General features: G+C 37.3%; 1 protein-coding gene across 1 annotated transcript; it reads left to right on the top strand.

Moving 5' to 3' along the window:
• Positions 1-2,276: 2,276 nt before the first annotated feature.
• Positions 2,277-16,091, top strand: LOC113667594 (uncharacterized). The gene is made up of 20 exons (XM_089199543.1): positions 2,277-2,329; positions 3,018-3,089; positions 4,269-4,327; positions 4,508-4,613; positions 5,284-5,355; positions 5,841-5,912; positions 6,087-6,158; positions 6,521-6,592; positions 7,138-7,209; positions 7,328-8,324; positions 8,569-8,650; positions 9,447-9,512; positions 9,650-9,730; positions 13,390-13,434; positions 13,818-13,868; positions 14,282-14,332; positions 14,990-15,037; positions 15,208-15,261; positions 15,471-15,533; positions 16,060-16,091. Exons 1-20 carry the CDS (start codon positions 2,277-2,279, stop codon positions 16,089-16,091), a joined length of 2,220 nt encoding a protein of 739 aa, XP_089055669.1.

Raw genomic sequence — 16,091 nt, forward strand, 5'->3', positions numbered from 1 at the left:
ATGTATGGTGTGACCAGATAATGCCCTTTATCCCAAACCATTTTCTCTATTTCCCGCTGACAAACTAGGGGGAATTTCATGGCCCAGTTCATAATTATGAGCATTTGGTAGGTGGCCAGGTTCTCAATAGCAGTGCAGCGTCCTAAAGGACAGGGATGTGCGCTATCCACTCGCACATAGGGACGGGCGCTATCCACTCGTTAATATCAGGGATTACGTTGACTACGTCATGCTGTAGTTCTTCCAGCTGACATTTGCTCTAATCATCAATTAAAGGAATTCCACCAATACGAAAAAACTCTGCTTACCGTTAGATAAAAAAACAAATCTTATAACTTTTTGCGTTCTTTTGACAATGGTAAGCCTTCATAAGCTTACTTGAATCAGAAATCTTCCAGTACGAATTCAGCGATACCCAAACCAGCAGATGTTTGCAATCGCCGTCAAGCTACAATTTAAAGTCACATGAGGCGTATTATGAAAGAAGGAAACGACTAAACAATGCCGGTGACACGAAGGCTGCGATTGAACAGTATGGGGAAGGGGGATGGATGAAAGGGTGCTACGTCATCGACGCAAAAATTCAAGACTTTTTTCCAAAATGTAAAGAAGCACGGCATGGCTGCCATTTCAGCCTTGAACAAATTTTCCTTTGAGTCTGAGAGCTTAGTCTTGAAGAACGTCTCGATGTTACGCCCCTGAACCAACCGAATGGAAAGAAACCTGTTAAATTATGTGCTAAGTGCAGCCGTTGGTGGAGCTCCGTCTACAAATTTATATATCTTGCGACAAGAGAATCGACTGTAGCACCAGCCAACTTTCCATCTTTCCATACTCGCGTGCAAAGTGAGGAGACCATATGAAGGCTTGAAATTATCGTACGATCGATTTTCATCAAGAAATGGGTCAGGAATATTTCAAAATAGTGTAAATAATCGTGAAAGCTGATCGCGGAAAAGCGATTGCGAGACGCTAGGTAAAGTTGTAAGGTGACATGTTATCAGATGCCAGACGAAAAAACTCTTTAGATTCTCAGTCTGCATTTTGCACCCATTCTGCAGTCCACATTTTGTACCTAGTCCAAATTTTGCATCCGGTCTGCAGTCTCCAGTCTGCATTTTGAACTAACAGGTATCTGTGCCACTAATACAGTTTATTTTTGGTTACAGCTATTCGCAAAACACACACAATCTACCACAAAATACCTGTGTGTGAGCTAATTCGACATTTGCGGTATTTTCCGCGTTAATACTATTCTCTTCTTTTTTAAGAATGTACACATCACCTACAATGTTTCAAGTAATCCACCCGCCCCCCAAAGTAACTCTTGCATGCATAGCAAGCCTATGTTTATTTTAAGCGAAAATATCTCACGCTAAAAACTCAATAATTACCAGTTTGAGTTATCTACACACTCCTCAGGCTGCATTTCTAAGATGACTTCATTCTATTCGTCATCTGGTTCATTGCTTTATGTGCACCCCAGCTCTGTACAATGCTATGCTAAATTTTCGTTGAATTCATAGGTACCTGTATGAAATGCAATTGCACCACCTACATCCAGGAATCTTTAACAAGAACACACAGCTAATCAAATTGTGAGTAAAACGTTTTTTCTGAGTAATACGCGGGTAAAGATACTTCAGGATCGTAAGCTTAATAAAATTAACAAAATTTTGCAAATCCTTTATTCATAATATGTAGCTATTTAGGTGCATAAAAAATTCCCCTACATTTAATACCACTGGTCAACTTTAGCACCTGCTCACTGAAAACTCTGATCCCAGACCAGCTGGACGACAGTAATAAAGGCCTCCAACTGCTTTTTGTTGTTGTCTTTGGTTTTTTCAGATTTATCAGATTATTCGTTTCGCTTCGAAAATTATGAATTTATATCAAACATCATGAAGACCATGCATCGACTGACCGATTATGAGATTTCATTCTCTGTATGAAAGGCATTACGAAGTGCCTTCATTGAATAAAAAAATCATTCAAATTTCCGTCAATAACAAATTTCCATATCTATGTCAAATGTAATCATATTCTAATGTTATAAAATGAGTATTACGGGTGAAGTTAGCATAAACAATTCTTTACTAGATGAAACTGATGCCGACTTTTGCTCACATTTTAAAACATTCGTAACCATCTTCGACCACAGCCCTGAAAGGCTTCAGTAATACCCCCATCCGAGCAGACAATTTTCTATTGGATGTTAAAAATATTGATCAGTTTTATATGGTAAAAAATGCAGACGCCTGAATGACAACGACATGAAAGGTTTGGATGGAAGTGCCTTCAAAAACTTGACAAGGCTAGAGGAACTGTAAGTTAATGTCTTAATACTGTTGTAGAAGGAATTTCTTATCCTAAAAACAAAATTATGCATGGTAAAAATTTATTGATTCCTTTGGCTGGATCAGTACATATCGTGGTTTGCTGAATTATGTTGTGAAAATAAAACAGAGACAGATAAACAAACAGCACTAAAAAAAAAAGTTTTGAAAATAGTTATTCAAACTGTAAAGTTGCCAAATGGTCTCAATTCTGACTTAAGCCGTAAGAGACATTAAGGCTTTGTCTTCTGACGCAAAGTACATTGCACGTTTTAAAATTTCAGAAATGAGAAAAGCCTCTTTTGATTTTATAGCACTGCATCGAGCTTGGGAACAGCAGTAGTTTGGTTAATTTTTTATTGTGTCATTGATATATTGGTATGCTGAATCGTATTTTTGCTTATTGCGTTGCATCCCATTGCGTTTTATTGTATAGTCAGAGATAATAAGTGGTTGTTGTGCATAAAATCATGCAGCCACCAAAAAAAGCTGTTTTCATAACGCAGCAGCATTCCCCTTTCCTACCGCCCCATCTATACTTGTTTTTCCATTTCCTTTTCTCTTTTCTCTTTTTTTCCCTTCCCATCAGTGATCATAAAACAAGGCGGTAAATAACTGTATTAATAAAACTAAATATATTTTAAGTAAAGATCATGTTTTTTTCAAATTTAAACACAGATGGTTGCAAGATAACTACTTCACTGAATTGCCTCCTGATTTATTCCAAGATCTAGAAAACCTGATAGAACTGTAAGTTAATTCTACCAAGCTTTCCCCTTTAACTGCGTAGTGTTCCAGCTTTAATTAAAATTTCCCTCTCTTTTGTGAAATCACAGCTCGTGTTGGCTAGTGTATTTTTAAACAGATTCTGCCAGCATTATACATTTCTTTTCTTTCATTAATCAAAGCATTTAAAAGGAAAATATTCTGCAATTTAAGATTTTATAATCTTCCTATCTGCACTGATAACATATTTTGGAATTGAACCATCCTGAATGACGTGTTTGTTACTGAATTGATATTCTCATTGACAACGATCAACATACAAATAGCAAATTTAAGAGAGATGCCTCAGCCAAACATTTGAAGTTGTGAGAGTTTGCTCGTTTGTTTGCTGTGATGGCGTGTTTAACTCTGGTCTTTCCTTCACAAAAATTAAATTCGAACGGCACACTCCAACACAAGGGAATTTAATGCGGCCTTTTCTCAAAAAATTCCTTCAATTTCTGTTGTGCAATTTACGGTACAAATGTCCAAATTGAACGGAATTGGAAAGACTCTCCGGGAGCGTATATTTGTTGTAGAACTTAAATTAAAACTTCGCTCGCTCTTTCACTATGAACAAATTTCTCGAGAAAATTCAGATATTAAATGAATGAAAGTTCCATCGTTCAGTTTAACTTTAACCAAATACCTCACGTTTCAACTTTCTGGATACTTTTTGTGAACGATTAAAATTAATTGCAGACGGTTTTTAGGCCGCTTGTCAACCAACGTAATGACACTATTGTTTATACAAATTCATTCTGAAACCAATATTTTTCTGTCAACCAAAGCGATTTGATAGAGAGAAAAGAGAGCATTCATAAGTTATTTATCGGCTTGAGGTAGTGACCGACGTGTTTGCTTAAAAATACTGCCCAGCCGGAAAACGAGGTATATTTATGAAAAATGACAAGGAAAGTTGGGATGTACTCGGCGACTCACGAAAGCGTTACCGTGGCCCGTGGGCAGAGATAGGAAAATACTGACCGGGTAAAGAACCAATCAGATTGCAAGATTCGTTGCCGTGCCCTCTAAAAAAACAATAATAAAGTTTATGCATGTTATGAATGTCGTAACTGTTTTCATGGGATATCTTTCTTTGTTTTGAACCATGTGGGAATCTTCTTAAATAACAAGCTTAATAATTTCTTTATTAATCCACAGAAGTCAGCAATCGGCTATGTTTTTCAGTGTGCACGCAAATTTCAAGATTTCAGCGGCCTGTAATTGCTTTTTTTAATAGATATTGACAAAACTAAATGAATGAAGTAACTCCTGGATATTTTCGCCTAACCATGAGATACATTATCCATGTCTGTGACCATATACTGCTCTTTGTTTGCTTTTAATGACAAGTATCTTTCGGTATTTTTACTTACAAATTTTCATTTGCATACTTAAAGACAATTCATTTTCTTTTCTCGTCATTCTTATCAGCTATTTGTCAAATAACAAGTTGAAGAGTCTTCCAGACGGACTTTTTAACAGCCTTTCCAAGCTGACACATCTGTAAGTGAAATAGTTATTTAACCAAGAAGATTATTGGGTAGAACTAAATGATCATTTTTAAAATATAGTTTACAAAGGTACAGCCGTCATAGCTAAAAAAATCATGAAGTTTTCTAGCTTGTATTTGTAACTCTGATCATTTGAAACAGAGGATGTTATTTTTTGTAGCAGTTGTGCTTTGGTTAGAAATATAAAAGTACTAGGAGGAGTAAAAGCTTAAAAGCTTCTGTTTAAACATACTTTTTTTTGGTTTTTTGAACCTTTTTTTTTATCTTGTTTGTTTTTTATTACGGTGAGAGGTTTCCCCCCGCAAAAATGTCGGGGATGGATATTTTCTTAATTGGCCTGTTTTTCGATTTTGTATTCGTGAAATACGTTTCACTTCTTGCTTTCTCTAAAAATGTAAACAGATTTTTTCATCATAGCGTTCTCGGTTAGCATAATGTGCTAGGATCTTCTTGAGTTGGAATCTAAAACAGTAACCTTTTTCCTAGTAAAATGTCCCAGGGATTTATGGAAAATGAACTGAAAAGGGGAAGCAGCTGCACAAGTAAACGATATTTTCTAAACGTTTTCCACCAGAAACCTCTGATTATTATTTTTTTATGAGTTCAGTTGGTAGTTCTGTCATAAGCGAAATCTTTGGAACTGTGGTAATAATTGTTTGCAGGGATTTGTCAAACAATGAACTTGGAGATCTGCCACCGTACATTTTCAGGAACATTACAGCACTAGAATTTCTGTAAGTAAGATTTACATGGGCACAAAAGATTAAAAATTATTGTTAGAGGATTTTCTTGAAAATAACAGAACTTGGTGGCTATAGAAACTTCCTAGTTAATGACATCTTACATTACAATTTACTCCTGGAAGATAAAGAATCTTTGTTTCCTTGTTACCCGAGTTGACAATATCTAAGAATTTGTTTTATTGCAGGATCAAACTACCCTGTCACTAATTTTCTAATTTGTAACGGGAAGTGAACCACCAAATGATTTTTAAATTCAGCTTTAAAAAACAGATCTCGTTGGAGGCCCATGGGAATAAACTTGAGAGTTTTGGTGCCTAATGTTAGGGCATTATAAATATGTTTAATGTGTTCTTTGAAGATTAAGATATAAAATTGAGAGCTATTTCACCGGAAAACATTGCCATTCCCTGCCTTAACTACAGTTACCTAAAAAACAGCAGAGTTAAAGATTTAACCACCCATGACGTTTTCTTCAGGAAAATGGACTACAACAAAATTGAGAAGCTTCACGAAGACCAGTTTAATGGCTTGGTAAAGCTATTCGATTTGTAAGTACATTTAGAGTTTAAATCTTTTTCCATGATGATCTGAATCGCACACCGTATACAGTAATATCATTTAATGTCAACTCCGTTATCGCGCAAATGAAAGTTGTCCTACCCAATCATATTTATGTTACTGCATTTAAATATTTATTTCATTATCTATTTTGCATGTTCAAGATATCTCTCGGAGAATAAAATCGGCGCTTTGCCTGACAAAATTTTCAAAGGCGTCAAAAGCCTGAAAGCTCTGTGAGTACAGTTAGTCACATAAAAACACATTCTAGAATATTTGAGGCGATGGAATGAATATAATAAGCGTTCAAAATCTGAGATTTTAGTCCACAAATTTAACATGATGTAGAACAGACGTGGTGCAAATTACCTTGCTCAACGAGGCAATGGTGTTCTGATTCATGTTGCACTAGAAATGTGCCTTTTTATATGAAATACTTTTAGTGAGCCAAAGTGCATATTATAGAAACGGAAACAAACATTATGGGGATCTATGTAGTTGTGATGAAACTTCATGTAAATTTATTAGGATGAGGAGAATGAAAACTGCAAGCTTCCGTTTAGGAGCTAATTGTAAATGATTACGTTCTTCGTTTCAGCAACATCTTCGGCAATAGGATACAAAACGTTAGCAGCACGACTTTCAACTATGCCCACGAACTGCGATTTTTGTGAGTTCACTGCAAATGACAGATGTTCATTTAGGCAACGAAACTTAGTTGTATATGTTGAAATCAGATATATGTACGACAAGCATGTAGGAGAGTATTCTTTCGATTTTTTTTGTATTCAAAGAAAAGACTCGTTAATAGTAATTTTGAAAGACAACATAAATATACCAAAAGAATGTACCCCTGAATGACTCCGGAAAGAGGCTTTTAAACAACGAACGAACACAACTGAATGGGCTGCCACGTCACAAAATCAGTGGCCATCAAATATTTCCAAGAAAGCAAGACGAGACTTATCTCATGCTAACTGACTAATTTTATGAAATATTTGAGAAAATGTCAAACTAAGGTCTGTATTAAATATCATCAGTTAGGGTTCCTAATTACGTTTATGTATTCCTTGACAGTTTATTTGAACAATAACATTAGCTAGATGAATCTTATTCATGGAGATTCATTTTTTGGAGTAAATCAAATTCTTCTTGTCAGGTCAATTATGATATAAACCAACTTAATGTTCCCATTATGATTACTTGATATTACAGGTTCATGCATTACAACCTGATGGCTGAGCTCCCCAAAGGCTTTTTCAGGCATTTGACGCACATCATCAGAGTGTAAGACTCATTTTAATAAGTCTATGATATTAATCGATTAAAGATTTTTAATGGCTTTAAATGATACAATAATAAAGTGTTATTTCTTCTCATATTCTCTTCTTTTTTTGAAATCTAGAACATTGGACACCAACCTGATGTGCTGCCATCTCGATCTTTTGAGGCAGGATGCTGATTGTGAATATGCCTTCAATGATAACTTCGCAAGCTGCCACTCAATGTTCCGCAACCGTGCTCCGAGGAGAACTCTATGGGTTGTCGCTCTTCTGTCGTTGTTAGGATCTTTGTTTGTAGTTGGGTGGCAGTGTTTCTTCCCTGATAACAATGTGGTCCAATCTATTATGTTGGCGAATCTGGGTGTGTCCGACGGCATCATGGGTATATACCTTATTATTGTAGGTATAAAAGACCTGCAATGGTCAGGGGAATACTACCTGCATGACTATGAGTGGCGCACCGGTTGGTTTTGCCATTTCAATGGTGCCATGTCTGTCTTTTCAAGTGAAGTGTCAGTGATGATGATTTCCCTGATCGCATGGGACAGACTCAAGAACATCGTGTTTCCTTACACCTTTGCAAAAATCACACCAAGGCAGACCCGCATAACGTGCTTAGTTATCTGGCTGTTGGGAGGCATTATGGCATTCCTTCCCTTGTCCGGAATGCACTATTTCAGTGAGAGGTATTATGGCAATAATGTAGTGTGCCTGCCCTTGCAACTTTCCCCGCGATTAGAAGAAGGCTGGGAATACTCCACCTCCATTTTTATCGTTCTGAATTTTTTCCTATTCATCTTCATCACGGTTGCTTACGTTGCCATTTTGTGGAAATCATGGTCATCGAGCAGACGACTCGGTGGGCATGGAACCATCCGTGAAATACGAGCAAGGGCACAAAGTGCACAGGCCAAAAGAAAAAGAGCACTTGCCAAAAGAGTCTTTTTCATTATTCTGACCGACTCCTTGTGCTGGATGCCAATCATTTCTATCGGCATCCGGTCCCACGTCGAGAAAACATTTGATCCTCCTGGTGATCTGGCGGTGTGGATTGCAGTGTTCGCTTTGCCGATCAATTCAGCTATCAACCCATTGCTGTATACGCTTTCCACTCCACAGGTAACAGTTTTTTTTTCTTACTTTGGAATAGCACCTACTGTTATGTTAAATTTGCTTTCGCGTCAGAGCAGACTGGCAACTTAATTTTGTAATTGTAACGATTGACATACAAAACAAGCATGAAAAAAGTAAATGATCGGACAGATTTTGGAAGCTTCTTCACCGTTGACTCTAACCATAGTGACTTTTAAAGAAGTTACTTGAAAGTCTTACATAAGCTATCCCATACATTTCGAATGTCTAGGTGCAGGCTGTGTTGAAAGCAAAACTGAGGAAGCTGTGGTCCAATGTTCGATCTATTTTCAGCAGAGGCCAAAGTCAAGAAGGTACAGTTTTAAGCTCCATTCAAAAAATACCATGGTAACAATAATCATATTGAAAGTGAAATGTGATCATCGCAGTAAATTTTCCAATTTAAGCAATTGCTTAAATTGGAAAATTTACTGCGATGATCACATTTCACTTTCATCTACAACCGCAGTACAAATATGAATTATTTCATATAAAACTTCACAATAATCATATTCCAAGCATTGAAATGAATAAACTTTAAGGTTCATCAAACTGAGTATGAGCAACCCAGTTTTCTTTAAGTAACTTTTGTCATTTTTACTCCCAAGGCTTTAGAGTTGGAAAAGGTTAGAACTGATATCAAATCGCAAAAAATTCATGTATTTCTTAGTTGTTTAAATTTTTAATTTTTTAGAATAAGAGACCGAACAAATTATTGGAACCACGGTGGCGCAATTGGTAGTATGTAAAGTTGTAGCAGGCATAGAGGAGAAAACTAATCAAGAGAGTGATTCTAGATAGAGATGGGATCAATGTAATAAATAATCGAGAAGAATAATAAATAATGAATGCAACGACGAGATTGGAAATCATGCTTTCAGTTCCATTTTTACAAAGTTAGTATCTCTAAAGTTATGCATTAGAAACATTGAGACAAATGGGTGCCATTTGCAACAAATTTTTCAAATGATTTTGGAAACAATTCTCAAAATATGAATGGCTATAGTTCTGTCATAATTTATCCAAATCTGAATCGTAAAATGTGTTTTTTTTTCTTTGATAAACCTGACAATGGCCAATAACTTTTTATTGGTGTTTTTTTTTATATAGAAAAAGCAGACAATGATCAGCAGGGAGAGATTGGAAATGGAGATGAACATGCTAACGACGAAGAAGGTAAAAATGTAGTGCTTCTCAGAGTAAATCACATGCAAAATATCTTCACTACGCCTCTGGGCAGGGTTCTGTGTGTAATAGTTTCTTTTCCTTTTTTTTCCATTCTTAATTCCTTTTATTCATTTACTTCCCCATAGGAGAAAAAATTGAAATGCAGGTAATAGAACACAACAAAATCCCAGAAGTGGAAGCCCCTGAATTTCCTGCTCAACAACCAAGTCAGTAAATAAATATATAATTTTAGATGCTAACAGCAATACTGTAATTGACTTTGTAATTAAACTCTCTTGTCGGGCATGTATAGCCTAATCAATAAGTCTTCCACATATTAGCTCTTTCAAATAAAATACCTGGAAACCTCAGCATTCATTTTCTGCTCTGGTAGCTCCTGAAGCTGCATTTTGAGTCAGAAGAGATTTACGAAGGGTCTCCCATATGCCACAAATGTGATGAAATTAGGTTGTATTACTTTTGAATAAAGGGGTAAGTTTCTAAAGAAACTGTGGTGCTGCGTCGGTGGGAGAGTATAGCAGGTAATTTAGTGCTAACAACTGGGTTGAAAACGTAAATTAGCCACTGTAAAGGGTAAAAAAGCTGACGTTTCGAGCGTTAGCGCTTCGTCAGAGCGATTAGAGGAATTGTGGGTTGTGTGTGGATTTATATGTAGGAAGTGGAGCTACGCCATTGGTGGGAATGTGGTGACGAGAAAACAGGAATAAATTAGTTGAATGAAAAGCGCTCGTTGATTCCGTGGGGACTAAGGGTGCCGATTTGGAATATAAATTTTTTTTCTAGTGTTTTACGGCTTTCCGAACTGCCTAGATTAAAGGAAAGGCCGCAAACTGCCATATGCTGTTTAGAATGATAAGGAAGATTAAAGTGTCTAGCGACTGGTTTGGATGCGTCCTTGTCATTTCTTTCCACATCGCGAAGGTGTTCTCGGAATCGGTCACCCAGTCGTCTTCCTGTTTCGCCGATGTATAACTTATTGCAATAAGTGCAAGTTATGCAGTAAGTAACATTGGCGGAAGTACACGTAAAGTGATCAATGATCTTAATGGATCTTTTGGGTCCCGATATTTTCTCTACGTTATGAATGAAAGGACAAGTTTTGCATCGTGAGCGAGCGCATTTAATAGTTCCAGATTGGTCATAGGTTTGAAATGAACTCCTGACTAAAAAGTTGCCTATGTTTTTGTCGCGTTTGAATGAAATAAGTGGGGGTTGCGAAAAGATAGTGCCAGTCTCTGAATCGTTTTGGAGTAATTTAAAATTTTTAAGAATGATAGATTTAACTGCGTGGTTGTGAGGGTGAAATGTAAGAGTAAATGGAATGCGGTCAGTGTTTTCCTTCTCGGCCGTTTGTAGTGCTGCCTTTCGATCGATTAGTTGGGCACGGTGGTAGCCCGCTTGAACGACAGAAACAGGATAGCCGCGTTTATCGAAAAACTGGCACATTGCCTCTGATTTTTCGGAAAAATCAGAGTCGTCACTACATAAACGACGAAGTCTGAGAAACTGTGAAAAAGGTATGGAGTTCTTGACGTGTGATGGATGTGAGGATGAATACAGCAAGTAACTATGTGAATCTGTAGGTTTGTAGTAAACACTAGTACATAAGCCGTTGCCTTCAATTGAAATTTTGATGTCTAGAAAAGCCAAAGAAGTGTCGGAAATTTGCCAGGTATATTTAAGAGCCGGATGAAAGGAATTGACGGCGGTTATAAATTGAGTGAGCTCCTCCTTGGTAAAGGAGGTAGCGCCGATGCAATCGTCAATGTAGCGGCCGTAGAGTTGAGGTTTTGGGCCGTGGTATTGGCTAAAAAATTTACTACTCCTAGAACTTCATGTATTTACTTTTTACCTACAATCCACAAACCTAACAACCCAGGTCGACCCATCGTTTCTGCCTGCAGTTTTCCCACTGAACTAATTTCCAGCTATTTAGACAAAATTATGGCACCTATCGTCAAAACTCTACCGTCTTACATTAAGGACAGCCAACACGCACTTGAAATTTTTCGTGACTTTAGTTTCCTCGACCAAAACAAACTTATTTTCACCATGGATATAACATCTCTTTACACTGTCATTCCCAATGACGAAGGTCTCCGGGCCCTCAAACATTTTTTTGATCTACGCACTGTTAAAGAACCTAGCTCTGAAACACTGCTCCGTCTGGCCGAACTAGTACTCACACTCAATTGTTTTTCATTCGGTGGTAACTACTACAAACAAACTAATGGCGTGGCCATGGGTACTAAAATGGGACCCAGCTACGCCAACCTTTTTGTAGGTTTTATCGAACACCAATTTTTTAGCCAATACCACGGCCCAAAACCTCAACTCTACGGCCGCTACATTGACGATTGCATCGGCGCTACCTCCTCTACCAAGGAGGAGCTCACTCAATTTATAACCGCCGTCAATTCCTTTCATCCGGCTCTTAAATATACCTGGCAAATTTCCGACACTTCTTTGGCTTTTCTAGACATCAAAATTTCAATTGAAGGCAACGGCTTATGTACTAATGTTTACTACAAACCTACAGATTCACATAGTTACTTGCTGTATTCATCCTCACATCCATCACACGTCAAGAACTCCATACCTTTTCACAGTTTCTCAGACTTCGTCGTTTATGTAGTGACGACTCTGATTTTTCCGAAAAATCAGAGGCAATGTGCCAGTTTTTCGATAAACGCGGCTATCCTGTTTCTGTCGTTCAAGCGGGCTACCACCGTGCCCAACTAATCGATCGACAGGCAGCACTACAAACGGCCGAGAAGGAAAACACTGACCGCATTCCATTTACTCTTACATTTCACCCTCACAACCACGCAGTTAAATCTATCATTCTTAAAAATTTTAAATTACTCCAAAACGATTCAGAGACTGGCACTATCTTTTCGCAACCCCCACTTATTTCATTCAAACGCGACAAAAACATAGGCAACTTTTTTAGTCAGGAGTTCATTTCAAACCTATGACCAATCTGGAACTATTAAATGCGCTCGCTCACGATGCAAAACTTGTCCTTTCATTCATAACGTAGAGAAAATATCGGGACCCAAAAGATCCATTAAGATCATTGATCACTTTACGTGTAACTCCGCCAATGTTATTTACTGCATAACTTGCACTTATTGCAATAAGTTATACATCGGCGAAACAGGAAGACGACTGGGTGACCGATTCCGAGAACACCTTCGCGATGTGGAAAGAAATGACAAGGACGCATCCAAACCAGTCGCTAGACACTTTAATCTTCCTTATCATTCTAAACAGCATATGGCAGTTTGGGGCCTTTCCTTTAATCTAGGCAGTTCGGAAAGCCGTAAAACACTAGAACAAAAATTTATATTCCAAATCGGCACCCTTAGTCCCCACGGAATCAACGAGCGCTTTTCATTCAACTAATTTATTCCTGTTTTCTCGTCACCACATTCCCACCAATGGCGTAGCTCCACTTCCTACATATAAATCCACACACAACCCACAATTCCTCTAATCGCTCTGACGAAGGGCTAACGCTCGAAACGTCAGCTTTTTTACCCTTTACGGTGGCTAATTTACGTTTTCAACCCAGTTGTTAACACTAAATTACCTGTATTACTTTTTGTTGATGAGTTATTTCAGACATTCTGGTGATAAATTGCCTTATGCACTTTTGCCACCTCCACTCACAAGATCCCCATTCCTTTACATTAGTAACCTGCTTAGTGTATTATGGAAGGAAGATACCATCATCTCCCATATGACAAGGTTGTAGTAAATATATGATACATATATATTGACAATGATCATTCATTGTTTCAAGTTTTCAGTTGTATTGTATGAAGAATAACTTAAAGATAACTCTTTGCTCTTTTGACAGTTATTAAACAAGCCTGTGGGGGGCATGCGAGTTCATCTTCCTCAGGTAAAAAATCTTTTTATGAACGAAATATAAAAGGAAGGCAGAGAAAACCGCTTTATTTATAAGAGTAGTGCTACAAAAGTCACAGTTATACCATGCGACTTCACCTGCATAATGCACTTTACAACCGGTCATAAGAATCGCCAAAAAAGAAAGAAAGGCAATGCATCTTAATAATTGTAATTGCAGATTTTCATGTGCGTAAATTAAGTTTTAGATTTAAATGTGAGCTTTGTAACTCAGTGATATTTAATAAATCAATGAATAATTGAATACATATGGAAATCTTACGTAAGTAAAATACGTTTGTAGAGAAATTTATTTCAGAATAAAACATGAACCATAGGCATCATGAAAGGGTTTACTCTACTTGTTCCTTAAAACAGATTATGAAGATGATTTTGACATCAGACCAGCCACTACAAAGACTGTGGAAGGTAAACACCTTTCCAATTTTCAAGTTTTTTTTTTTGGAAATTTCATAACTCTACAAACCAGCGAATGGTGGCTGGTGCTACTAAACTGGCGCACTTGGTATACTTGATTGCATGGTTTTGTATATCACATCAATAGGATAAGGGTTCTCGTGTAAACGCTTAATCATCAATCAGATCATATATCCTTGGTCTGTCTCATGAAAAACTTTACGAGAGCAGCTTGTTGGCCACTATTTCTGGAAGATAAAAAACCCTCTCCTAGTTACTGAACGTAATGGGCCAATGCAATTTAAAAAAGGTCCTGTTGGAACGTTTGCTGTTGTCAAAGACTTAAGACGTAGCTGTGTTATTAACGTTGAGCCTCTCAGGAACCACCCGCAGTCTATTTAAATGAATGGCATTCTTTATTGCAGTAACTGTTCATCATGGCGAGAGCCAGTATCGACGAAGAAGACAAACAGAAGGTAATAGTCGACATCTTGTGTAAGTAGAAGTGTCTCTAAACACTAATAGAAGTTTCTGATGTTGAGAATTGCCTAGTTTTATGGAACAGTTAGTTCCAATTGAAATTAGCCTAAAAACAGGTCTTAAAAATTACTGGTATTGATCGAAGGTTAAGGGTACTTAAAAGAACCTTTGTAATGATGGACACTCCCCTTCAGTGTAACTTATAGCTTCTGATACAATAACTGAAATATGGAGCGATTGTTGCGGATTTCAGTGAGCACAATACTTCACTTTCTATAACGTCAAGATACATTTAATGGAAACTTGTAAAACATTTCTGATAAAAAGCCAGCACTAGCCTGATTTTAGTCATTCTTAGTTCATTGCTTTGACAGAGTTACATTTTTGTAAAGTTCAGGTGTAGCTACTTGTAAGCTAGAGGGACTCACTCATCCAGTATGATAACGGGGGCAAAAAAGAAGTTAATGATAGGGTAAATTAGTAGCCTCCAGCCAAGGTTTTTAAAAGGTGATAAAAGTACACAGCTGACTGTTCCAACAATCTTGCATATTCAAGTTCCGCCCTGTCCTTGGTGATTCTCCCAAAATATCAATCACTTCGTCGAATGCAAGGACAAAAATTGAATATAATATGTCTTAAATATCTGTGTGCAGATCAAGAAGGAGGAAGTAGGCCTGAACCTAAAAAGCCAACTGAGAAAGGTAAACACGATGAAATGCTTTTTAGGAACTGAACATTTGTCCGCCATGGGTCTCATTTATTTCAGCATATAGTGTAAGTAGCACCTGGACTAATTTACTGGCTTGATAACGGGCAATGGGCCGCGATATCTAACCTCATAGATATTAACAATTAAGTCGATTTCACACAGCTGGTGAATCTGAGGAGCAGGAGATTAAAGATATTTCAGTGCCCAGTAACAAAGGTAAAGGAGATAATGGTTTTTGAGTGGTTACTGAAGAGATTAAGGCATTTTTTGTGAGTAGTTAAAACATCTCTTTTATCTTGGTAGTCACTGGAAAAATTCTAGTGTAGAAATTGGTGAAACATTAATGATTTTAATTCCTAAGTACAAAGACAAGATTTAATGACTGAATACTAACTTATTTTATATTAAAAAATCATTTTCTAAAGAAGCTAGAGAAGCTGAAGAAAAAGAGACGGTGCATGAGCCTGGCACGGATGCCGCAGAGGAAGGTAAAATTTTTTCATTACCAGAAGACATAAACTCAAATTGGTCCACACAATGCTTGATAAGGTGATGTATAATCAGTCCACTCAATTGCCAGAAGAACACTAGAAGTGTTCAGTCGAAAGGTCGCGACTCACATCTGGAGGTGACGATATTGAAAAGAAAACTACACCGCTTGAGAATTATTATACTTTCTCGTAACGAAGAGCCATAACTTTTTATGCAATGCCAAAATCCAATATTTAAGAATTTATGGAGCCGTTTTAATTGTTTGTTTGTTTTTTAAAGCGGTACATTTATAATTTGCCCAAATACAGAAAACTTAGCCGCCTCTTACCACAGCTAATAGAATGGAAATAGCGACTTTGATGTTGTGTACCTCAGTTTTCAAAACACTTCAACACAGACATGCAAAAATTCAATGAGCTGTGATAAGTGGCAGCTCTGTTTTCTGTATGTGTGCAATTATTACTGTATCGCTTAAAAAAAGTGAGCGCGTTGTATTTCTATCTCTTTTCGTATTCCATCCAGGGGAAGAAGAGGTCTTTGATACCAGGCTTTAG

The sequence above is a fragment of the Pocillopora damicornis genome, chromosome 3, assembly GCF_964200805.1.
Source record: "Pocillopora damicornis chromosome 3, jaPocDami1.2, whole genome shotgun sequence".
Taxonomy (NCBI): domain Eukaryota; kingdom Metazoa; phylum Cnidaria; class Anthozoa; order Scleractinia; family Pocilloporidae; genus Pocillopora; species Pocillopora damicornis.

Bases quoted from the DNA above. Each gene is read 5' to 3' on its own strand.
- LOC113667594 (XM_089199543.1), top strand. From the start codon at position 2,277: ATGAAAGGTTTGGATGGAAGTGCCTTCAAAAACTTGACAAGGCTAGAG. The intron at 4,614-5,283 runs GTAAGTGAAATA...AATTGTTTGCAG, and splicing joins CTTTCCAAGCTGACACATCT to GGATTTGTCAAACAATGAAC. The intron at 7,210-7,327 runs GTAAGACTCATT...TTTGAAATCTAG, and splicing joins TTGACGCACATCATCAGAGT to AACATTGGACACCAACCTGA.